The 25,491-nt window shown below is 44.4% G+C and overlaps 2 protein-coding genes across 5 annotated transcripts in view; one reads left to right on the top strand and one right to left on the bottom strand.

The window, feature by feature from the left end:
• Positions 1-13,724, bottom strand: part of nvl (nuclear VCP like) — an 18,132-nt gene extending 4,408 nt beyond the window's left edge. The window contains exons 1-18 of one of the 4 annotated variants that reach the window (XM_063491501.1): positions 13,620-13,724; positions 12,249-12,327; positions 11,862-11,932; positions 10,591-10,643; positions 10,209-10,299; positions 10,068-10,122; positions 8,357-8,563; positions 5,702-5,813; positions 4,317-4,387; positions 4,007-4,141; positions 3,734-3,835; positions 3,275-3,392; positions 2,981-3,125; positions 1,963-2,266; positions 1,159-1,380; positions 777-881; positions 379-441; positions 1-52 (exon numbers count right to left, since the gene is read on the bottom strand). The exon at positions 1-52 is cut by the window's left edge and continues 68 nt beyond it. In XM_063491501.1, coding sequence (XP_063347571.1) covers positions 1-52; positions 379-441; positions 777-881; positions 1,159-1,380; positions 1,963-2,266; positions 2,981-3,125; positions 3,275-3,392; positions 3,734-3,835; positions 4,007-4,141; positions 4,317-4,387; positions 5,702-5,813; positions 8,357-8,563; positions 10,068-10,122; positions 10,209-10,299; positions 10,591-10,643; positions 11,862-11,932; positions 12,249-12,305 — 1,963 coding nt within the window. In that variant the 5' untranslated portion in view covers positions 12,306-12,327; positions 13,620-13,724. The other 3 variants (XM_063491498.1, XM_063491502.1, XM_063491499.1) reach the window with 3 other exon arrangements.
• Positions 13,725-13,811: 87 nt separating this feature from the next.
• Positions 13,812-25,398, top strand: si:ch211-189a15.5 (uncharacterized). Its single transcript, XM_063491503.1, has 6 exons — positions 13,812-14,144; positions 14,440-14,549; positions 17,080-17,203; positions 19,370-19,501; positions 22,545-23,013; positions 23,119-25,398. Exons 1-6 carry the CDS (start codon positions 13,812-13,814, stop codon positions 23,592-23,594), a joined length of 1,644 nt encoding a protein of 547 aa, XP_063347573.1. The 3' UTR covers positions 23,595-25,398.
• The last annotated feature ends 93 nt before the right edge of the window (positions 25,399-25,491 follow it).

Genomic DNA, 25,491 nt, shown 5'->3' with positions numbered 1-25,491 from the left:
TGCGTCCTCTTTGGAAGACCTGTCTGACAGCCCGCTCACTCTCTCCCACATACTGCAAACACAGAGTACAAGTCGGTTCTGAGGTCGACACAGACAGCATTGTTACTGTGATCATAACTTCTTTCTCCAAAATCTTTGCTTTTATTCAGCACGCTTATAAAGAAATCAACAGAAATGAGGAAAAGGTCATGAAAGAGAATCCAAATATGCAGATAATATGCAGATAATATGCAGATAATATGCAGGCGTGTGCGGCTGGTGGTTCAGGACAAACCCTCAGAGGCATGTTTCTTGGCTCTGCAATGATTCTCCAAAACAACGCAGCAATGCACAGGCTGAGCCCAGCACAGCAGCATGCTCTCCAGCTCAGTGACTTACCATGTTGAGCAGCTCTGGTCCTTTGACAGAGATGAAGTTGAGGCCTGACTCGTTGGCTACGGCCTGTCAGGAAAGAGAATAGAAGCATTCAGTGAGACACGCTAAGAAAATGAGCAGCATGACAGAGCCAAGCTAGCCAAAGGCCTTATGCTAAGTTAAGTGTGTTTGTCCAATCTCCACAGAGACGTGTGACTGATACTGATCGCTGACAGTGATCCTACTTCATCCAGAAAGAGACCGAATGTCCTGATTTACATCATATTAAAGTTACATATAAAATAAATAAATGATAATCGATTTGGTTTGAACATGTTTAAAATTCATCACTCAGGTTTTCAAAACTATGCTGTGCTATGAAAACAGATGATGCTCATGTATGTGTTGGTGGGCGGGAGAACCTTGGCTAGCAGGGTTTTTCCACATCCTGGAGGTCCAGCCAGCAGCACCCCAGACGGAGCACTCAGCCCCAGAGCTCTGAACTGCTCTGGAGAACGCACTGGAGCCTGCAGGACGGACACACACACACACACACACACACACACACACACACACACACACACACACACACACACACGGCTGTGTTATCCGTGCTAACACTGATCAAAAAAGAGTGAGGGTGAACCAGCTCAAACACAGGCAGCCATCGAGCAACTGTGGATAATGTCAGAGAGACACGGTAACGTGTGAAAGAACAGAGGAAAGTAGTATAATAAAAGACAATAAAATAAAAGGGTCATGGCTTATTCTGAAATTAAAAATGCTAAGAATCCATGTGTTTACCAGTATAGCCATGGTGAGCTCCTCTCGGACATCCTGCAGCGCTCCCACATCTTCCCAGGTGACATCAGGCACTGTGGCAAATCCTTCCCTCTTAGCTGAGGGCTGCACACTAGCCAGAGAGAGCTGGAAATCTGACATGAGAATGGACAAGCCAGCCAGCTTCTCCTCTGATAGGGTCTCTGTGCTCTTCAGCAGGCACAGCACGCTCCACAGCTCCCCCTGCTGGATGCAGCACATAACACGTCAGGGCAACGCAGAGGCAGGAAATCTTGTTGAGTCGTTTTGCATTCGAAATGCAGCACAACAGAGTGAGTGTGGCATCTCGTGACTCCATAAAAACACGAAACAGAAACGGGGCAGTGACGCGTACACATGCTGTGTACATGCTGTGTACTTCACCAACATATTTAGTGAAGATAAGAACTTCAATAGCCTGCCACACTGAAGGTGTGTCTGGTATGTGATATGAGCCATATAGCTGTGTACGCCACTCGCCTCAGTTTGGCTCTAATCTATGTCAAGTTCAAACTTCTTAAGTGAGTATTTCTGTAAAACATGCAAAGATCTGTGTTCATGCTCTGAGAACAGCAGTTCTGTTAGCCCGAGTCATCTAAACATGAGCAGTAATGACAGGTTTAACAGCACCTGCAGGCATCTCTCACTGAGATCTGATATACAAACACTGATAAGAGCTTATAAGAAAAACAAATAAGTCTGTTTCAAGCAACAAGTCTGTAGTCCTCATTATTTAAGAACGATCATTGTACTGAGTAACATTTGAGACCATCCTGGAGCTCCTCGTACCTGCTGAGGATTCTGTCCCAGCTCCTCCTGAGGGACGGGGTTGGCGTCGGTCGCTTGTTGTTGTTCTGACGTGACGTCTGTCAAAGTTGGAGCTCCGCTAGCTAACGGTTCTTTAGCAGACGTCTGGCTTTGGCTGTGTGGAGGCCCCCTCGTTTCCAGCAGCACCCTGTTTACAGCACTCATGGCAGCTTCGCGGCACAAAGCCATGAGGTCAGCACCCACGTAGCCTGGGGTGAGTCGGGCCAGCTGCTGGTAATCAAAGTCCTCTGGCAGTTTCAGCTTTCGACACAACGTCCTCAAGATCCTGGGAGAGTAACAAACACGTTGCATGTTCAAACTGTCTAATCGTGAGCCGAGCGAGAGACTGCTGCGGTAAATAGCCAAAACCCAAAAGTGTCAACAATCCCTGATCGTCCACCTGCCCAACACTTTGCTTTAGGACTCAGCATCCTCTGAGCATCTCACCGCCATCTGTGATGGATATGTTATTCAAATCACGACCCTTTCCTTCAGTATCACCTCATCTTTCTTCTGACATTTGAATAAACACTCCTCTTCACCTCCTGAGCTGCCACAGAACTGGAGTTTGTGGTGTGATTCAGTTCTGCTCTGCTTTCCACAGATGTCGCACGTATGCTTCCCTGTTTTTTCAGGAAGATACAGGTCAGCATACGCAGCGTGCTTATTAAGGAAACCTCGCTTCACATTCCTGCTCTGTTGTTAGCTAATATCAGCCACAGATCAGGCTGCCTGTGATTTGTTCACATCACTGTTAAATCCCTGACACTGCCTCTGTCACGTCTATTTTCTTTTACTTGGAATCCAAAAGTGACCCTTCTGTTTCCCAATAACAGAGAGAACCTCGAGTAGCGAAGGTGTTGTTCCTTTAATTTGTCACCCACTCCCTCCCCTGATGGCCTTTGGCTACCAGTCAAGAAAGTACAAAAGGTAAACTTGAAATGTTGACACAAAGCACAACTAAAATATGAATTTGTCTGCCTAGTTGTGTGTAGCTGACCTGAGACGTGCCGCTTCATCTGGGATACCCATGCAGATCTCTCTGTCGAAGCGGCCGGCTCTGCGGAGGGCGGGGTCCAGGGAGTCTGGTCTGTTGGTGGCACCGATGACCAGGAGCTGAGCCGTAACTGCCAGACTATTCAGATCTGTCAGGCAGAATGCAAAAAAAAGTGATGGCGCTAACGAAACCCGAGGTGTCGTGTTAATGAACATGAGTGCTCCGGTGCGACGAGCCTGATAAGTGCTTATGTTTGTGAGTCTGCTTGTACTTCCACAAGAGAATTACGTGTCATACCGTCCATGCAGGTTAGCAGCTGGGCTACAATCCTCCTCTCCATATCTTTAGAGGCCACCTCTCTTTTAGGGGTGATGGCATCTATCTCATCTATGAAGAGGATACACGGAGCTGAACTCTGCAAGGGAACAAGAGAAATTACATTCACTTTATATTGTTACAGTCATGCCATAGGTCTCGTGCTTATTCATGCATCGACTTGATCTCTATACATGTTTTTAACTGTAACCACATTCAAAGAGGACTTTCTCCGACACCATAACAAGTCTTAACCTGTGGAGCCTGCAGCTCCATGAAACCAGCAACTAAAATGGTGCTGCTGCGGCTTTGAGGATCAGTTACAGTTGACTACCCGCCTGTCAATCACCAGCACACTGCTAAAATAATGCGTGGGCTCAGGAGCAAGCCGGACACTTCTGGAACGATTGGAAGTAAAAGTGGAAAAAAAGCAGTATTAACCACAGCAAGGTCAAACAGCTCCCTGAGCTTCTGTTCAGACTCCCCGGACACTCCAGACACCAGCTCTGGAGCAGAAACCTTCAACATGGGCAGGTGCATCTCCTGAAACACACAATCACAGCTTATATAAGTACACAACACCTTCATGGACGTCACCCATACTCAGACCATGTTAGAGAAGTAGCAGCACTTTTTTGCCAAAACTGTTATGAAACCAGGCTGAAAGGATGCCGAGGTGCATCTCTCTATATATATGAATTGTCCAGCACTCACCCCAGCCACAGCCTGGGCCAGCAGGGTCTTTCCACAACCAGGTGGTCCATGCAGCAGAAAGCCCCTCGGAGGAACCATTCCCAGCTGCTGGTACACCTCTGGGTGTCGCATGTGTATGAGCAGCTTACACACTTCCTGCAGCAATGTTTTTTATAAAAATGAGTGAAAACTAGCTGAACAATTTCATGTGCAGTCAACACATTTTTAATTTAAGCCGTGCTGTGCAGGATTTGGATTACTTACAGCAATGCACTTTCATCAAAGAAGCTAACGTAGCTACAGACAAGGCAGCAAGGACGATGGTACTAACCACTAATGTCTCTTCATTTCCTCCAACATCTTCAAACTTCAAAGTGGGATAGTGCAGCTCGGGTGACTTTGCTAAAGAATCATTCATAGAGAAAATGACTGCAAAGAAACAGACGCTGACAACCACTGCAGTGAAGTGTGGAACTTATAATAACAGACTTTTACAAACTGTAACTGAAGTGAAACACATGCCATATTTATATAATTATAAATAAGGGGTCAAAAACATGTTTGCATACAAGTTTTTCCGCAAGGCTGGAAATGTTGTGGGGGTGGAGCTGAACCCTTTTAAAGTGGTGCCAGATATCGTCTAAGACGTACCTTAGCTCCCACCCACTGCACGAGGTGCATGCTCACTGAGGGACAGAGATTACCCAAAATGCATCTGTGAAAAACACAGCAAATTATTCCTGCCTGTGGATGTCTCTCTTTACAATCGCTCCATCTAATGCACAGTAAACACTGCAGTAGCTGTACACCCTTAATATTTGCACATCCTCTACAGAGAAAATATAGTTTTGCAGTTTAATAAGAGGAGCACCTGTGTTATATACTGGGATACTGCACTTATAATTTTGATATTTGTAAATATTAGGCCTATTTTGTTATATTTTGTATCTTCGTGATATATTTTATTATCTAAATTTAGTTTAGTCAGTTACTGTTCTTAACGTCTTGGAGCAACTGTGATCACAAAGCTCATTATTGTCCTAAGATGCTGGACAACTCATGTGACAGTCTTCATCATGTCTGTGACACTCGTCAGGAAGGAAAGCCTTCATTTTACTGAAGGTAAATTTGTTCTATTAAACAAAGTCTCAGCAACTGCTGACGTTTGCATAGTTTTGGCTAACAGCTCCTTGTAAAAACACTTTTGGTTGGAAAATGCTTCTTTTTTTCTTTTTTTTAAAAAAATAGATTTGACTTAAAAAGGAAACAAACAAATGATGTGTATTTGTGACAGGTTGCTGGTAACAAAGTGTCTGAAGACAATTTAAAATTGGTTCTTTGCTAAGTTGTTTGTTATGTGGAGCCACAACACTGGCTGGTTGTTGTTTTAATTGGACGATTCGTCGCTCAGTGGCTTGATGTCATGGACAAGATCAAGGACTGTTTAAAGCAGTCAATGTGGCTTCTTGGATGCAAAATATAAAGAAATGAGGGATGACTCGAAAATTTTGTACAGTACGAAACAATTTCATAGTGTATAGACACAGTAGAAGAAACAACAATAAAAATTCTTCAAAATGGAAAACGATTATTAGTTGAAGCCCTAAAGGTAGTGCCTAGCAGCTGTGTGAGGATTTTATAAGGAGGCAAAAAGAAACCAAAAAAGTCAAGAATGTAGCTTACATAATCACACTGACAAACTACACAAAGCGGTACCTTTCTTGTTTAGCGTGTGTGTCTCAGTAGTTTCAGGACTTCTTTCAGCAGTCTTTGTCCTTTTTTTTGACTTCTTGCGAGACCTGTCCTCCTCCAGAATGGACACGTCCGTCTGTTTGTGACAGATGAGGAGGCCATGTAACATGAACATAGAACATAAATACTGATCAAAATACCATCTCTTTTTGCATATCTGTCACAGTTACATGTTTCATGTCATCAAATGTTAATATGACACAAAGACTTAACTGTGGACTTCATCTCTTAATGGGAAAAAAGCTAGCCAAATCTACCGTGGCCTGTGTGAAGAAGTAATTGCCCCCCTCATGAATTACCTGTGTCCAACCACAGTTCAGCTTACTGTCAGACATGTTCAAGAAATCAACTACATGTTAGGCGATTTCTTATCAAGTCGTTTATTTGAAAAATGAAGCAGACTAAAAGAAACACGTCGTCGTGATCTAAAGAACCTGCTGGAAAACTAAACACTGACATGTGTGGAAAGGATGGATACAGAGCCGTTTCTAAGGCTGGGACTCCAGAAAACCATTGCTGACCAAAAACAACACAAAGACTGGAAGCTTGAGTCACGTTACATATGAGATCAAACTAACGCAGCATTTCATAAAAAGGCCGTCATACCAGCAGTCAGACACGGTGGTGGTGTGATGGGCTGCTTTGCTGCTTCAAGCAGCAAATGACCTGGATAGTCCATAAATTTGCCTCTCTACCAGAAAATGTTGAAGGAGAATGTCAGGCCATCAGTTTATGACCTGACAAGAGCACTCAGGTTACGCAGCAGGAAAATAACCCAACACACAGCATCAAGTGCACCTCAAAGAAGCAACGAACAAAGTTGGGCCTAAATCTGATTGAGATGCTTTGGCATGACGTAAACAGGCCGTTCGTGCTGGAAAGTGCTCCAGTGTGGCTGAACTAAAACAATTCTGCAAGGAAGAGTGGGTCAAAGCTTCACCACAGAGACGTGAAAGACTCACTGCCAGTGCTTGATGGCAGTTCTTGCAGCCAAGGGTGGAACAACCGGCTGTTGGTTTTAGGGGCAATTCCTTTTCCACACATGGTCAGGTAGGTTTGGATAACGTCTTTCCCTCAGTGGATGAAACAAACATTTAAAATGTGTAACTCAGGTTATCTATGATATTAACATTCATTTGGTGATCTGAAACCTTTAAGTGTGACAAATATGTGAACAACCGAGGGAAGGTTAGTGATTCTGGCTGCTCCCAGTCTGTAAGTCTCCTTGGGTTCGATACTAGTGCCAAATTGCTCTCTGATGGAGTATGAATGTACTTCCATACAGAAAGAAAAAAGTGAAGGAGGCATGTTGTATAAAGCCCTTTGAGTGCTCAGGTAGAGAGAAAAGCACTATAAAAGAAGCAGTGCCGTTTAACAATGACTTCCATCGTTGCTGCCACTATCGGGGGATTGCTTGCTTCTTGTCCTCGACCCATTTTCTCACCTTTAATCTGAATCCTTTTCTCACACACTTTACTTTTCCCTGAGCCACAGTGACTGTCTCAGGGAAACCATGTTCAGTGTCACTATGAAATCATGTATGTATTTATCCATTTCTATATCCAAACGGTCTTCACTCCCGTGGAAACCTGTTGGGAAGTTGTGCCTTGCTTCGTCCTTGGACCTCAGACAATATTATTTAATTTTTCCTTGTTTCTTGCCTTACATGTGAAGGCTTCTCTCTGACAACATCACCACTGCTTTCTCCGCTTCACTTGGAGGTAAACGCGTTTCCTTCAGGAGGAAAATTGGAGCGGGCGGTGTGGAGATAGTGCCCCGCGAACTGTATGAGATTGTTTAGAACTAATGGCCTTGTGCAATTCTGATTTACTAACTTACACATGATGGTGAGAACAAAATAGGCCAGAATCCACGTTTCATAAATGCAACAGTGATTTTGCATGCAAACTAATTTTTTGCGCAGTGTAAGAACAATTGCACGTGAATGTTAGTAAATCAGGCCCAATGTCCTTTGGGCAGAGGACAACAAAGAGCGGCACGTTTGGAGAAAACCAAACACAGCATATCAGCACAAAGTACAATGGCAGAGCTGCCACACCTTGATAAATGGTATCTAAGTAATACTTTTTTACTCCATTTGAGAACTCAAAGCACTTTCTAGTATGATCCTCATTCACATACTTTTTCTATACTTAAGCACTTCAATATAACCTTTACATTTCAGTGAATGCACTGGTGCAACTGAGAATTCAGTGAGGACCAAGAATACTTCCAGACTGGGGAGCCGGGGATGAACCCAGTCAGAGCTGGACCTCAGCCTGATTGAAATGCTGTGGTGAGACCTTAAGAGAATTGTGCATAAATGATAGTTTGCTGCCTGCAAACCTTCATGGACTGAAGCGGAGTGCTTCAAAATTCCTCCACAGTGACGTGAGGGACGGAAACTGACAGAGACTGAAATCATCGAGAGCAACCTGACAGGGTGTACCGTCTTTTTAGCACGACCAGCACTTTTTCTTATTGAAGCCAAACAACTTGCAATACTGACTGTGATGCAATTCCAAGCACCAAAGAGCACAACCAGATCACATCTTAATGCTTATCACACGACGCTTACTATGGTTCATCTGTGCAGACATGTCCTCCACAGTTACATACATTTGCTGGTTGTTTAGTCGGGTCGTCGTCACAAAGGTCGATGATGGTGCTGCTCTTCTCGGGAGCTCTATCAATAAACCAGCCTCCTTTGGAAACCAGGGTCACTGAAGTTGAAGGCGGAGGAGTGGCTGTGCTGCGAGGACTGCTGGTAGCAGCGTTCCCTTTCCGGTACAGAGACGATAGAGAGCTGTTCATTTGGTTTGTGGGCTGTGACAGGGAGAAAAAGGTCATTAGAAAATTAGTGCTAAACCACACACACACACACACACACACACACACACACACACACACACACACACACACATTCACACACACACACACACACACACACACACACACACACTGCCCCAAGAAGTTGATTCTGTTCATCTGGATGTTTTCAGTGAGAGAAACGTTTCGTCACTCATCCAGGTGACTTCTTCAGTCTCAGCTGACGGCAGGTTTCCAACCTTATAAACAACACATTCGCACAGTTACTAACAACGGGCTGTGAGGTCAGTTTCTTGATCATTAACTTGTAAATTAACATGTAAATCGTGACCACTGACCAAAGACCATTGAACTATTGTTTCCTCTGCCTCCATAATGACATCTCAATAAAATCCAGGGTGTTCTGGATGTGGTGTTCAGAGCTGCAGTAGGTTGAGGATCGAAGCCAGAAACTTTAAGATGTTATAGGTGACAGAGTTACAGACAGTCAGTCTTACAGGTGCACCCTGTTAATGTGTCTTTGGTAAACCATACAGCCTTGGTGTAGCTTCCACTGAATAAAGCTTCTGGTATGAGGTCCGGTCAACAGTATCGTCATGTTCTACCTGCTTCAGACAGTCTATCACCTTCTTCCTGTAGCCACTTCCTGGGTCTTCTTTCAGGGGCTCATAAGTATTTCTCATGATAGTCTTTCTGGTTGGTGCACCTACGCTTGACAGGATGGATGATACTGTCGTTGTCATTGCTAAGTGATGTGAGTGCCTTCCTTTCCTCATGCAGATGTTGGATGCTGGGCGCTTTGCATTGCTGAGACAAGTTGAAGCTTTTGTCCGCAGTAGCTCTGCTTCCACATCTGCAATGTTGTTGCTCTGAATTCCTGTTTGCCTCGGCGTCACAACAAAGTTTTCGCAGCTTTTGCGAGAATGTTTTTCTCCACTCTTTGGTGAGTTGTCTGTTAGACAAATTTTTCATCCACATCCTCATTGTGGCATCCTTCTTGCTGCTGAGGACACTCTCTGTATTTTTGCTGGTGTTTCTGACCCACAACAAGTAGATTAAACTTCCTTTTTGCCTGGACTTTGGTGTGCTAGACGAGCCTTCACAGTGAATTCAAACACCTTTTGAAGAGTACTCTCATTGAGAAGATCTCTGTCGGATCTCTTTTAATGTCAGCATGTCAAATCTGTCTCGCCCGTTCACTGAGCAGCTGGTTCTGTGCGTTCTGGAGCATTTTTGTTGCTGGGAAGCCCTTAAATGAAGATTTCATTTGCAGACTTTTAGGAGTAATCCTGCTTTGTCTGCATCTGAATCTCAGGTGCAGCCATCAATCGTGCTGTTTGCTCGTGCTCATGTACTAGCTTTAGGCAGTCCTTGCTAAAGTCGGTTAAAATTCTGTTCAGAGAAAAGAATCAACTTTTTGGGATTTCCTTACCTGGATGACTGAGCATGCATCCACACACACACTTTCACCTAGTTTCACCCATCACTAATCAGTGCTTACAATGTTCTCATTACTGTCAGAAGCCTCCTCTGAGCTGCTGCTACCGCTCTCGTCACTGTAAACACAGGTTTATAGCACATCAATTACACATTTAAAGAGCAGGAGGAAAGCAGAGAACGCCAACAAGCAGAGGGCCCTCACCCAGTGTCACGGTGGCTGTGCTTGGCTCTCTTAGCCAGGTGTTTGCTCTCCAGGTCGTTCAGCCCAGAATCCTTAATGACTGCTTCATACACTAGAAAAGCCATACATGTCAAACAGAGTGCACAATCATTAGGCTGTAACAGACACACACAAGCTGGAGAGGTTATCTGGGCTTTTCTCATATCGCTGCATGACAAGACTTCCTGTGATGGAAAACCTGAATGATCCTGCCTGTTTTTCATTAAAAATGAATTCAATGTGCAGTTTAACGTGATCATCCTTAACCAGCCTACTGCTACAGTGGAATAATTCATCCTTCTTGTTCAATATCAATCAAGATGTGTCCAAACAGACCGTGTTGCTGCAGCTGCGTCTCTCTTACCTTTCTCTACCTGGATCCTGAACGCTGTCTTGTTTCTTCTGCCATAGTCCATCCTAAAGACACAATAAATTCATATCATCAGGACCAAAGCAGTGGAAGCACTGAGCACTGATTCTCATAATCTGAGTCGCCTAAGGCCGACACTGATTCAGATTTATGTGCATTTTCAGTTCTATCCCAGCCGTCCTTCACCTCATGCATGTAAAAAGTAAAGGGGAAGGAAGTGTAATTAAAAAGTGGTGAAGCTAATTAATATGACTGACTACCAGACACAGGAAAGAAAACTGATTCACGCTTTCTGTGACAATAAACAATGCACTAATGATCAGATGTTTCTTCACTGATTTTCTCAACCCAAAGACAGAGTTTCCAGAGTCTTTGTACACCTTGTTCTGCTCTCCTTAGTGAGCTCAGTGATGTGAAAGAGGAAGTACAACCCCTTTCAGTAGTAAGGTTTTCAGGGCATGATAAAAAAAACAATCTGGTCTTTACCAAGTCTGAAAATGAAATAAAGAACCACATGTCATATTTTCTTTTTAACAAAAATGAAGCCCAACGCAGATGCAGCGAACGGGAAAAAAGCACGCCCTAACACTCTGACAGGAACGAGGAAGGTCAGCAGCAGCCAGGTGCTGATGAGCTGATCAGTGTGAACGCAGCTATAACAACACAGCAGCTTGTTGCTCTGCAGCATTCAGGTGTGTGTTAACACAATGCCAAGGTGGAAGGACATCAGCAATGATCTTACTGCTGCTGCTGCCCATCAGTCTGACACAGGTTACAGGGTCATTTCAAACACATGCCTGCAAACCTCAGAGCACAAAACTTCATCCACAATGATGACAGAATGATGGAGAACACCTTTACTTTAGCTTATTGCTGCTGAAGGAACTCCAACAAGCTCCTTATGAGTACTGACCCCACTTTAAGACCCACTAAGGACCAGATTTGTCAAACTGACAAGTCCAATGACTGTATGTGTCACTGTTATCATTGTCTGTGAAAATGTGCTCATAAATTTCAGATATTAGCCAACCTCACAGATGCAGGTCTGCAGTGTGATGCATTAAAACCATGTCAGTCACTCAAGCATTAAAAATAGAGTTGATTTAACACAGACAAAGAACAGTCAACATGCAGGGGCAGAGAGCTCTCTCCGCTTACACCACCACATATCTCAGTGTGTGGCGCTTCACTGTAACCAGCCGTGCAAATCTCAGCTTGGTGGAACAAGCTCGAGTGTTTTGTTTGAGCCAGAATGAATCACTTGCCTGTACAGTTTCTGAAGGTCCAGGGCCATGGCTGACAGATCCACATATTCACTGCTGCTGGAGGCCAGATACTGAAAACAGAGTGTAACATTAATGTGAGCAAAGTGGTGGACACAAGGAAAATCACGAGGAAACATCATGGAATACACTCGCTGACATTATATTTATGGAACATCAATAGTTCTGACACCTCGATGATGGCCACACAGTGTGAAGCAGTGCCAGGGTTATCTCTCTCTCACACACACACACAGCAGATGCTCAAAGAACTTATGCAACACAAATGATGACATCATTGATTAGTGGCTTGGTTTCAGTAATATGTAATCTGATTACTTTGTACTGGTCTTGGTCACACTGGTACGCAGACTGAGGAGAGACACATACCTGCTCAACTCTTTGTCTGAGCCGCCCGTCCTGCCACCCGCCGCCGTGGCCCTTCATGTCTGTGCCTTCTCTGCGCCTGCTGCAGGACACACCCTCAGCTTTAGTAACCATGGTAACCACAGTGTCATTTTACACTCACTTTTGGGGTTTTACAACAGAAAAACACTGTGTCCAGCTTTCTGTGACAACTTACAACCATTTTGTCCCCACAGCGCCTTTACTAGCCTCGTATTAAATTATGATACAACACATTTATACCTAACTTCATCAAAGTCTTCATGAATGCATCTTATTGTTTTTCCAAAAACGCAACCAACAAAACTGACACACTCACAGAGCCAGAGACAAACCCATTCAGCTCCTCACTGCACCACTAATAACACCAGTGTTATTATCGGTTTATTCATTCAGTGGTTTTTGTTGGGAGCACCATTTCTCTAATTTCTTTATTTTGACAATTTTCTACACAGTTTACAGCTGAAATCAGATTTTTCATTAAGCAGTACACAGAACGGTCTAAAGGTGAGCGTGTGTTAGCTCTGGGACAGACTGTGACCTGCTGTTATCATTTCTCTCAGTTTTGCCCCTCATGTCCTTGCTCCCACTGCCTGACACCAGGAAACCAGCCCGAGCACCTTCACCATCTTCAAACATGTCCCGATGCTCGAAAGGAAATCCCAGAAAGTAACTTCTGTTCATCTGCAAGTGCCGTTTTCAGAGGGAGAAACGTTTCATCTCATCTCTATGATTTCTTCAGCACATCCAGATGATCAGAATCGACTCTGTGACAGTAAAATTCATCAGGCAGGGACGACTATAAAGACGGCTATAAAACAAGAGCTGTGAGCGTGGGCACAGCTGTACGTCCACTCGTGTGTTTTTAAGCACCAACGTATGAAAGAGGCACAGACTCAGGTGTAGCGGACCAAACAAAAGTCCCGTGGGCTAAACGGCTCCTGCAAAAACGTGACTCACGATCAGGGTGGTGGAGGGCGCTCCTGTTCACAGGGTGTGCTTTAAAGAGTGGATGTCCGGCTTTATGTCAGCTGGACGGCATTAAAACACAACTCCGTCACCATGCGGTTACTCACACGCGGCTTTTTCAGGCACCGGGAAACAGCCTTACCACCAACACGAGCACAACACACAGTTATCCCGGAAACGAAAATGATTACATCCGGGTGATTATTTTCAAAATAAAACACAGCCTTTCTTGAGATTTGGGAAACATCAAAGCACACCGGTACGTTTTCCGATGTAGTTTGAAAAGCTCGAAATATGAATTTGTCATAAAGAAAATGAGTTGAACGTTACTTCGGCACTCCCGACACTGAACAAGTCCGTGTATTAGTGAGAAACAGCAGTCCAAACCGTGTGGTTCCTGGCTCCGGGGAAGCTGTAGTGTGAGACAGTAGTCGGCGGGCACGGTGGCTCCCAGTCTGCCGCTCTGTGCCGTACACGGCGTGAGGAGGAGCCGCTGTCGCGTTCACTTCCTCGTCGTGCTGTCGGGCTGCTACACTTCCTCGTTAGTCCGAGGTGGTGGGGCTCGTCGCTGTGGCGGTCATGAAGGACGGTACCGGAGTAGGAGAGCCGGCTCCTTCCCGCGGGGACGTGTACGCGGACTATGTCAAGTGTTACCTGGAGGAGCGTGCAGAGGTCGGGCCGTGCCGCGACCCTCAGCTGCTGAAGAAGGCGGCTCAGTATCTACTGAGCGAGGCGGAGATCGGCGGGACTTTCACAATGTTCCCTTTTTACCAGGCTGTGACTGAGCGCTGTGAGGCTCAGAGCGACTTCAGGAAACACCTGTCCGCCTTCATCAGAGCCTCAGAAGTGCTGGAAACTCTGTGCGTCAACCTGTTCCTACAGCCCTGGAAGAAGGAAATCAGGACACTAAAGGTCAGAAGACGCGCCGCGTTTCCCGCACAGCGGCTCTGTATAGGAGTACACTTCATACTCGTTTGACATGTTACACTGTGACTGCAGATGTCATTCAACTGAACCACACCGTGTCACAACATCTGCTTGTGTAGCAGTGAGTGGACACATAACAGCCCAGTGACGCTTATCTTTTTTCTGCTTACATCATGACCTGCTCACAGCTGTGTCAGGCCAAACGGAAGTGACCCTGAGTAATCACTGAGCCTGTGTACTAACAGATGAAATGTGTTTGTGTTTTCTGCATCTCTTTCAGACATTTACAGGTCCATTTGTTTACTGTCTTGAGCCAGTTTTCAGCAATTCCACCATACAGTCTGTCCTGGCCTCCATTGGTTATGTGCCTCATACAGACCCCAAACAATGGTAAGAACCAGAGCAAGAGTGACAGCACAAACTGTAGACGTTAATCCACAAGGAATGGTCGCAGCTTTACACAGCTCTTTGTCAGGACAAACGTAGACTCTTTAGGGTGGCTGTAGCTCAGGAGGTAGAGCGGGTTAAATGGACAAGATCCCAAAGCGGTGTGAATATTACACTGGTGCTCAGGTCTGAATGTGTGACCGAGTGAGGCTCAGAATAGAAAAGTCCAGTTCATTTACCAGTTTAATTCCACATGTCGACACGTAACAAGCCCGACACCTGGTGACACAACGTGTATACAAAGCATTCCAAAAATTCCCCCAAGAATGTTTTCATGTCTTATCCTTAAAGTTTCAAGACACTCAGCTTGTTCATATATCATATATGTCACCTCTCAGATTAAATGACTCCAAAACACAGCAGGCAGGTGGAGACAGTGTGATTTTTTTAATTTTTTTAAAATATATTTTTATATGACAGCTGGGACAGGCTCCAGCGCCCCCCGCGACCTTGAAAAGGATAAGCGGAAGCGAATGGATGGATATTTATATATATTATTTTATTAACTTCCAGCACACACCTTGGTCAACCGAGGTTCTTTGACTTGACTTTCATAGGATCACTTTTCTTACAAAGGTTCCTGAGACCAAGTAAAAACCCGAGTTCAGATTTTACACATTATCTGTACCTACAGTGGCTTGCAAAAGTATTCGGCCCCCTTGAACTTTTCCACATTTTGTCACATTACAGCCACAAACATGAATCAATTTCATTGGAATTCCACGTGAAAGACCAATACAAAGTGGTGTACACGTGAGAAGTGGAACAAAAATCATACATGATTCCAAACATTTTTTACAAATAAATAACTGCAAAGTGGGGTGTGTGTAATTATTCAGCCCCCTGAGTCAATACTTTGTAGAACCACCTTTTGCTGCAATTCCAGCTGCCAGTCTTTTAGGGTATGTCTCTACCAGCTTTGCACATCTACAGACTGAAATCCTTGCCCATTCTTCTTTGCAAAACAGCTCCAGCTCAGTCAGATTAGATGGACAGCGTTTGTGAACAGCAGTTTTCAGATCTTGCCACAGATTCTGGATTGGATTTAGATCTGGACTTTGACTGGGCCATTCTAACACATGGATATGTTTTGTTTTAAACCATTCCATTGTTGCCCTGGCTTTATGTTTAGGGTCGTTGTCCTGCTGGAAGGTGAACCTCCGCCCCAGTCTCAAGTCTTTTTCAGACTCCAAGAGGTTTTCTTCCAAGATTGCCCTGTATTTGGCTCCATCCATCTTCCCATCAACTCTGACCAGCTTCCCTGTCCCTGCTGAAGAGAAGCACCCCCAGAGCATGGTGCTGCCACCACCATATTTGACAGTGGGGATGGTGTGTTCAGAGTGATGTGCAGTGTTAGTTTTCCGCCACACATAGCGTTTTGCATTTTGGCCAAAAAGTTCCATTTTGGTCTCATCTGACCAGAGCACCTTCTTCCACATGTTTGCTGTGTCCCCCACATGGCTTGTGGCAAACTGCAAACAGGACTTCTTATGGTTTTCTGTTAACAATGGCTTTCTTCTTGCCACTCTTCCATAAAGGCCAACTTTGTGCAGTGCACGACTAATAGTTGTCCTATGGACAGATTCCCCCACCTGAGCTGTAGATCTCTGCAGCTCGTCCAGAGTCACCATGGGCCTCTTGGCTGCATTTCTGATCAGCGCTCTCCTTGTTCGGCCTGTGAGTTTAGGTGGACGGCCTTGTCTTGGTAGGTTTACAGTTGTGCCATACTCCTTCCATTTCTGAATGATGGCTTGAACAGTGCTCCGTGGGATGTTCAAGGCTTGGGAAATCTTTTTGTAGCCTAAGCCTGCTTTAAATTTCTCAATAACTTTATCCCTGACCTGTCTGGTGTGTTCTTTGGACTTCATGGTGTTGTTGCTCCCAGTATTCTCTTAGACAACCTCCGAGGCTGTCACAGGGCAGTTGTGGAGCTGTTTTGCAAAGAAGAATGGGCAAGGATTTCAGTCTGTAGATGTGCAAAGCTGGTAGAGACATACCCTAAAAGACTGGCAGCTGTAATTGTAGCAAAAGGTGGTTCTACAAAGTATTGACTCAGGGGGCTGAATAATTACGCACACCCCACTTTGCAGTTATTTATTTGTAAAAAATGTTTGGAATCATGTGTGATTTTCGTTCCACTTCTCACATGTACACCACTTTGTATTGGTCTTTCACGTGGAATTCCAATAAAATTGATTCATGTTTGTGGCTGTAATGTGACAAAATGTGGAAAAGTTCAAGGGGGCCAAATACTTTTGCAAGCCACTGTAAGTGCTTTCTATCTAAGATTTGCACTATGATGGATGCATCAGAGCCCAACCTGCAGTATCTTGCCCAAGAATAATTGGCATGCAGACAGGGATCAACCTTCCGATTAGCAGATGACCCGCTCTACCCGCAGAGCTGCAGCCACCCCAGTCGTCTGTGGTTCTCCTCATCACTTTATGTCTCTGTTCTGTTTGATGCATTTCAGTGAGTACAGGCTCAGTGAGGATGTTAATGCAGACAAAGCTATGCTCGTTGGTTTTGAGCTGCTCTTGGCCAGAGTGGAATGTAACCACTTCCTGGAACTTCAGGAGGATCAACTGAGACCACAGGTATGACCATGTTTCATGTTAGTAATAGTCTCATCAGTTATGTTACAGTATATCACATCAATTGTTTTTTTGTTTTTTTAAGCCACTGTGGTAAGTTAGTAGGGCTGAGCAGCTGTACTCAGCTTGTAGAGTAGATAATCTAACAATCAGGGGCTCCATTCCTGTCTCCTCCAGTCCACCTGCTGAAACATCCTTGGGCAAGATACTGAAGTTCAAGTTGTGCACAGACTCACAGAGACTATAATAAATCCCTGATGTGAGCGCTGTCTCTGCGCTTACACTGATGGCTGATTGATTATAAAAGCACTTGTTAAAAAGGAAAATAACTAACATCTAACTAAGATTTCAACATTTGTAAAAACATAAATTCCGTGAAAGTGACTTTATGAACAGGGGTGTCCATCAGTTCAGCTGTAGCAGGAAGGCGGAGTCAGGGAGAAACTCCTAATTAGGTTCAGTACCACAGTAACTGGTGCAGAGTTGAGGTTAACTCTTTGTCTCTTCCTCATCTCACAGTTAACAAACTCAGAGCTGAGAGTGAAACCTGCTTCCCGGATCAGAGCCCTGCTCCTCTGATCATTTCCCATAAATTAGCCCCCTTTTTTATTTCCTCCCTTTTTTGGAAGCTGTGAGTTTAGATTAAACGGTGGTACCTTGGTGCCGTGGCATATTCAGTGTGTCACCATGAAATACTAAGTGACTGTAACTTTTCATGGTTGCTCAGCTTTGGCACATTTACATTCTAATATTCAGCAGTGTGAGGAGGAAGTGTCATGTTTCATACTTTGCTCTGAATAAAGTCATGAGTCCCAGAATAACAACTGTTGAATGCGGGTTGTTACAAAATGGCTCCATGCTGCCAAATACAACCCAATTTTGAAAAGGTTGTGTAGCTGTGTAGAATACAGATAAAACCAGAATCCAGTGATTTGCAAACCTCATAAACCCATATTTTATTAATAATAGAACATAGAAACATATCAAGAGAAAATATGAGCTCATTCTGAATTGAATGGAAAAAAAGAGTTTCCCACAGTGCAATGTTGCTAGCCTCTTACATCGTTTCATTTGCTGCCTTGCTGCATCTGACCCCTGCGCACGTTAAACATTTCAGGATCTCCTCCTGGGAATTAATACAGAATTCCTACACTAAGTGGCTTTAAAAGAAATGTAAGCAAAGAAATAATGTAGAGGCAAAATCAGAGAAAGGAAAAACAAAGTATACAAAAATACATTAATTTTTATTGTTATTGTTATTATTATTATTATTATTGTTGAAGCATTATTCAATTCAGTTAAATCAGATTTTTAATCAAACACAGCAGCAGTCACCTCAAAGTGCTTTGTGCTGTGAGGTAAAGAGCATGCAATAAATACAAGAGGGGGCAGGATAGAAATCATTAATGCATCATGGGAAATCCCTCAGCAGCCTCAGCACAGATCAGGCTGCAGCCTGACACAGGAGTGGCTGTTGGGTCTAAACTCAGACCCCGCTGTATCCAGGACTTATTCCCGTGAAAGAAAAACAAGGCAACAGCGTTCGATCATTTACTTGCGCAAGGGAGGCCTCGTCGGTATCTTAGCTCATCACGAATGACCCCGACGATGGCCTCCTCTCGCTGGCTTTTATTGACAAACTTCAAACAATAGTTTACATAACACCTCCCCTCGTAACCCCCCTTGGTTACAAAGACAAGGCACTGTATGTATGTGTGTGTGTGTGTGTGTGTGTGTGTGTGTGTCCTCCTGCTGATCAAAAGGTCATAAAACATAAAAGCAGGAGGAACATCCTTGGTCATAAAGAGGGTAGTCTCCCCCGCACCCAATGTATGGTTTGCCATAGATAACACAGTGAAACCATACAAAGGGCAGGAAGTTTTACCAAACATCAAACAGACCTTTACAAGGATGTGTCCGTGATAAAAACACTACAGCCCCCCACCCAGATCCTCGAGAATCTGGGGAGGGGAGATCAGAAAGAATTCCTTTCACAGAGTTAAAACAATGTACAAATGGTAAGCTTAAAAATGACAAACATTTAACAATTCACTCTAACAGTGGCTGTTGGGAGAGGATGTACAGGTGACACAGACGCCAGGTCAGAGGTCACGCTAGATCGGTTTGGTTTCATGACCGCCACGTAACGGTGATTGTCTTACTTTACAGGAGTGGCTCGATGTTCTTCAGAGAAGAGAGCGAGCTGTGAAACTGACTGAATGCACGGAAAACAAGACGGCAACGGAACAAACAGAGGACGAGGAGGAAAAGAAGACGGAGGAGGAGGTGGATAAAAAAGAGGTAGCTGCTGCATCAAACCCCGCTGCTGTTTCCTGAAACTAAACCTGAAGCTTTTCCCAGAGCCTGACAAAGTGCTTTAAAGAGACCGACTGAAGACACATGATACTGTGTGCATTCTTTAAAACAAGTCTCAGCAGTTTAAAATAAGCACCCACACGATATTTGATATAACAGTGACTGACAAAGCCTAATAACTAAACTACATTAGAATCAGCTCAGTTTCCTGTTTATGAATGAAGCTTGCTGAGGTGCCAGGTGTTACTGTTTGTGCTGGGACACTTCAACATTCATGCACCAGCACATCACAGGGAAGCCTGAAGCCAAGCATTTAAATAAGTAGTGTCAGGTATTCTTCAACCGAGGCAGGGTCTCAGTATTAGGCTTTTCCCAGCGTTCAGCACACGCACCGACCCTTCTCTGGTGGTTTTCATGATACTGGCAAGTAAAAATAGCCGAATGTGTGTCTGACAAACATTAACTGGAGCTAAAGTTGAGTTTGTTGCTTCCACCTGTTTGACTTCATTGAATATCTTCAGCTCCACAGGATTGAAGTGTGGAAAAGCTGCTTGTAATGGCAGCGACTTCATTAGCTATTCATTCTTGCCAACAGAAAGGCCATCTTCAGGAGCTGATGGTAAATCACAGTCTGCCTGTCTCAGGCTGAGGCAGCGTCCTGTGCGTAACATGCTAAATCCACGCAGTTACACACAGCCATCCTCAGGTCGAGCTCTAAGCGCCATCGCGTTTCTACATTTTGTGTTTTTCCTGCTCAACTTCAGCAGCACTGCAGTCGTGTGTCAGTGTTCATGCTGTGGAAACTTTAGACTAGAAACCACACCCAACTATCCCTCCACACAGGACTCTACCTGCATCACAGTACTGGCACATTAAAAACCACAAACACGTACTGCACACAGCTCTGAACCAGGAGCCTTTAGTTGTGACACATCAGTGCTAATCACTGCACCACTGTGCTCCCCATGTCTGCTGCCCCTTCCGGCCTATTTAAATGGCGTGTTCAGCCCTTTTATTAAAGCTGACCTTACTCTGGAAACCCTCTGGCAGTACAATGTGGTGTTCCAGCACGGCAAGGGAACTCAGATAGTTCTCTTAAAGACTCGTTCTTTAGCCTGAGATAAAACTGAATCTGTTTTCATCAGTAAACTCAGCAGCATTATGTATGTTACATGAATACAACATGTAGAAGCTGGAACACAGCTGGGAAACTGCTGGACTGATGTCTAACACATGAAAAAAAAAACTGGACCACCATACTGCTGTGGTATGTAGAGCAATAGGTTTAGACTGTCTAGAGGCCCATACAAATACCATATTTTTCGGACCAGAAGGCGCACCGATTATAAGGCACGCTGTCGATGAATGGGTCTGTTTTCATACATAAGGCGCATTAAGCGAAACAAAATCAGAGAAGTCAAACTTTACTCAACTCATTCTTCTTGCTTCCTCCACTTCCGTACCATTGAGTCATTAATGTTGAATTCCCTGCAGCTGCTCTATTCCCGTGTTGCTGCAGTATATTATTGACTAACCTGGTATTGTGGATGGATTATCTCAGTTGTTCTCCTGACTGAAGTTTGGTCAGTTTACAGCATCCTGCCACACGATTGCATTTGTCTCTAACCATCAGGAACCTTCACGTTAACTTTTATCGAGTGGAAAAGTGTTAGCGTTCATCCTGCAGCTTCACTGTGTTTATGTTATGCTAACATAGCTGTGTCGCTAGCGATCACGTAGCACATCATTATATACCAGCTAGCCCAACTTCAGTCAGGGACGTAATTTCCAGGGGGGTTAGGGGGGTTATGACCCCCCCCCCCCCCAAATAATCAGACCCAACCAATATAACCCCCAAATAAAATTATGAATTATCTTGCATAAATAGGCTGTTGATTTTCTTTACTCATTTCAGGTATTACCAGCAAAATAGTTGCATGTTTAATCATCTGGGACAACTCTGTTAAATGTAATAAATTCTGTTTTCATGGATGCCTGGATGCTAAACTTAATAGTTACACCTGGTAAAGCAGCAACACTGATTATTTTATTAAAGGTGAAAGAATTTAGACAGTTTTCAATGCTCAGTGATGCCGCAGTGTTCGTTTGACTTTGGGACCTGAAGGGACGGAGTTTAGGACCCAGATGACTCCGCGAGGCTAGCCGTAATGCTGCAACAATCCATCAAGCGGTGCGGCTTCGTAGCTTAGCAAAGTTGACTAAAATATTTTTGACAGATTTCTGCGTGCCGTGTACCACATAAAATCGGTTCGAGGTCAGTAAGCACAACCAGAATTCATACATAAGATTTCTGAGAAAATTAAAGGATTTTAAGTGCGCCTTATAGTGCAGAAAATACTGTAAGCCTAAAATAAGGAAGTCTGTATGTAAGATATTTCAGTGGCATGAACAATTTTTTCTTTTAAAATGCCAATCACATGTTATATTAAAAAAACAGACGCTTTTTAAAATAATGACTACATGTGATATCTATATCAACTAAGCTTTTAGCTATCAACCGTGTTGAATACGTGAAGGGGGAGCCTTTAACCCAGATAAGAAAGCAGCGTGTAGTGATGAGGAAGAAACAGATCCTGAGAAAAGGCAGGAAAAACAAAAAAGACAACCGTAAGATCGGTGGTTTAAGTCCGCTTTCAGATCCAATATCATATTTTTGGAAAATGGACAGATGCAATGGGCCATCTGCAGTGAAGAGAGGAGTGAGTATCTCAGACACAAGCAGCACAGTGAACGTGTGGGAATGTTAGAAAGCACAAAGTGCTTGTTGTTTAAAATGCTTTGAGTGCTCAGGCAGAGCAGAAAGGCGTTTACCACTTCCATTTAGCTGAAGCTCCTCAGCCCTGAAGGCAGACTGTTGAGGTGCTTCAGACATCTTGCTGACAGTCAGAAGAGCATAAACTAAAGTGTTGTGAACATTAAGAGGCCAGCCTGTGAGCTAAATGTTATTTATACTGTAAGGTAAAACCCTACAATAATACAATACTAAATCACGTGTTCTGTTTGCCAGGTACTGTACTTGGACACCAGGCTTGTAACAACCCCCCAGCCTAAGCCTCAGCATTACCACTTCTGCAGTGTAGACCCGTCTATTATGGAGATGCAGAGGACCTACCCTGACCTGGCCATCAGGGGCCGGCCCCTGCTTCCAGACAAGCCCCACAAAGTCTGCAGCAGCACTAAAGCTGTGAGTGCCGCTGACCTGCCCAAGACAGACTGCACTGAGAATCCCTGCACTGCTGTCGCACCTGTGCTCATTACCAACGACGACGGCAAAGCTCAGCAAAGTTTGGACGGCAGTCAGAGAGGCAGACATGGTAACGGCAGGAACAGCGGAGGGGCAAGCGCTCCAGGGGACACCGGCAGCGACACCCACAGAAGCAGAGTGGATGATGAGCTCAGTGGCCCCAAGGCCATTTCCCTCCACATCACACTCAGAGCAGGAGCCACAGCACAGCCTCCAACACAGCACAACACTGGTAACACACACTCACACACACTCAGAATACAACAAAATTTGTCATTTGCTCCAAGGGTGCCCTAACAGCCTCCAGCATTTAACTGAAACACGATGATTTTCACAGGGACACAAGATGAGAGTCCGGTCAAGTCAGAGCTTTCCTCTCTGAGCTCCGTGGACGAGGAGGAGCAGGAGCTGAGAGGGTTGGTGGAGTGGATGGGACAAGTGCGCGTGCAGGAAAATGAACATGAGACAACAAGAAAAGAAGGGGACAACACAAACAAAGACAGGAGGAAACGAATAAAAAAAGCAAACACAGACGGAGATACAAAGAAGAGAAGCCTCAGGAAGCCAGTGATGGGAAAAGCTTCAGTGCTGAGTCATGACGACGGCACACACACGAGGCCACAACAGTGTGACGCGACAGTGACGAACGAGCAGCCCGCCGAGTGTCAGCCCTCGCCTCCGGCCGACAGTACAGCAGACACCCAGAGGCAGCGGGAAGGAGATCCAGGCGGTTCTGGAGACGAGGACGCTGGCCCAGCAGAGGAGGAGCAGGTGGCACAGAGCTTTGTTATAGTGGAACAATGCAGAGACTGAAGAGCAGGTGGAAACAAGCTGCAGAAGATCTCTGAGCCAAGGTGTAAGTGTGCTGGTGGGAGTGTGAATTTTCTTCCTTCTCTCACTTTAAACCTGTTCTGCTGTCCAGCTGCAGAGTGCCACACAGATCCACAGTCACTAACATGTTCATTTGCCAAAATGACGCTTTCATAGTTTCAGTGTATTTGGGCAGCTTTATGCTGGATGCCCTTCCTGACACAACCTCCAAGGCAGTTTTGTCTTCAGCTGGAATTGAACCTGCAACATTTTGATTTGCAAGGGAATGTGTTAACCGCTAAATCATCGGAGGCACTCTGAAAAGCAAAACATGTGCGTTACTGCTTGGTGGTTGAGCTAATTAACCAGTATGTTGTGCTATTTACAGCACCCTCATAATTTGACCCCTCCTCACGAACAGCACCTTTCTGTCTGCTCCGAAAGAGTTTCCAACGATGGAAGTATGTTTACAATGATCAAAGATCTTCTTTCGTGCAAATAAAGCACAGATAGTCTTATCATCATTTTTTATAAAATGTTAAATTGTGATTGTTGTGCCTAAATGACCAAAATCAAAGCTGTATACCTTTGGTATATTATTAAAGCCATATAACGTAATGTAAACTTCTTGAATGCATCAATAAATAATCATGTTTTATTTAAAATAAATGAATAAATTAAAAGAAAATGAAGAGAGCTCATCGATGGGACCCATTTACAGCTCTGGTTGTAACCAGCTGTGCAGCATTTCCTGTATATTTACTTGTGCTGTTGTTTGTGAAAGCAGACTCATTCACTGCTGTCAGACTAATCCACAGGTAGATGCATTGCATGTATATGCTATATGTCTGTGAAGGCCCTCAGTCAGTCGCAGCATCAGTGCAGCGAGGAATGCCCAGAGCTCTACATTGGAGAGACCAAACAGCCACTTCACAAACACATGGCACAACATAGAAGAGCCACCTCCACAGGACAAGACTCAGCAGTCCATCTGCATCTAAAGGTCAAAGGTCACTCTTTCGAGGATGCCAATGTTCACATTTTGGACAGAGAGGACAGATGGTTTGAAAGAGGAGTGAAAGAGGCCATCTATGTCCACTGTGAGCGACCATCTTTGAACAGAGGCGGTGGTTTACGACACCAACTGTCTGCCATCTATAATCCAGTTCTGAGATCCTTCCCAGACACCCTTACGCCCACTCACACCCTGGGCCACCCTGATAGGGTGGGGCTAGGTTTTCACAATGAGCTCACCCAAAACCCTGGCTGATTGTGATCCACACCCACTTTCACACCTTGGTTTGTGTGATTAGACCCTTTTTAAAGCTCAGACATGTATATGCTACCTAAACTAAATTAAGTAATAAATACATTAACTAGTTTTTAGTGTCACTCTGGGATCTAATTATAGAGATGTTGCACAAATGAAAGTAAGCAGTCCTACATATCTGTTTAATATGTGCACTGAAGGTCCAAAATGACTCAGGCTCTTAACAGGAATATCACTTATTGTGACTTCACTATTACAAAGTTGTAACCCAGTATTTTCCTGAAACTGAACATACAACTGAGAAAAATCCTGAATCAGGAGCTGCATCGTTCCAAAGGGCAGCAATGGCGGTAAACTCTAAAGCATATGTTCACACAGGCTTTGATTAAAACTTCTCCTTGCTGTCGTTCACCCTCGGCATCGCAGGTTCATCAACACTTGATGGAAACATCTGTACATTCGTTCACTGGTGAAAGTTCTTCATTGTGATTGGTTTGGTCGGCAGCATCAGGAAAGCTGATGTTCACTGTTCAAAAATGAACTGTTGTGAACAGAGTTGTTTCACTGGCACCTCATAAATCTTTTTAAAAAGTGGCGATGAATAGATTAGTCTGCTGGTGTTCCTTTGTG

The sequence above is a fragment of the Pelmatolapia mariae genome, linkage group LG13 (genome assembly GCF_036321145.2).
Source record: "Pelmatolapia mariae isolate MD_Pm_ZW linkage group LG13, Pm_UMD_F_2, whole genome shotgun sequence".
Taxonomy (NCBI): Eukaryota; Metazoa; Chordata; class Actinopteri; order Cichliformes; family Cichlidae; genus Pelmatolapia; species Pelmatolapia mariae.
This window is presented reverse-complemented; position numbering and strand designations above follow the sequence as displayed.

Excerpts from the sequence above, each read along its gene's own strand:
- si:ch211-189a15.5 (XM_063491503.1), top strand. The coding sequence starts at position 13,812 with ATGAAGGACGGTACCGGAGTAGGAGAGCCGGCTCCTTCCCGCGGGGAC. Across the intron at positions 14,145-14,439 it reads AGGAAATCAGGACACTAAAG|ACATTTACAGGTCCATTTGT; the intron begins GTCAGAAGACGC and ends CATCTCTTTCAG. Across the intron at positions 19,502-22,544 it reads AGGAGGTGGATAAAAAAGAG|GTACTGTACTTGGACACCAG; the intron begins GTAGCTGCTGCA and ends TCTGTTTGCCAG.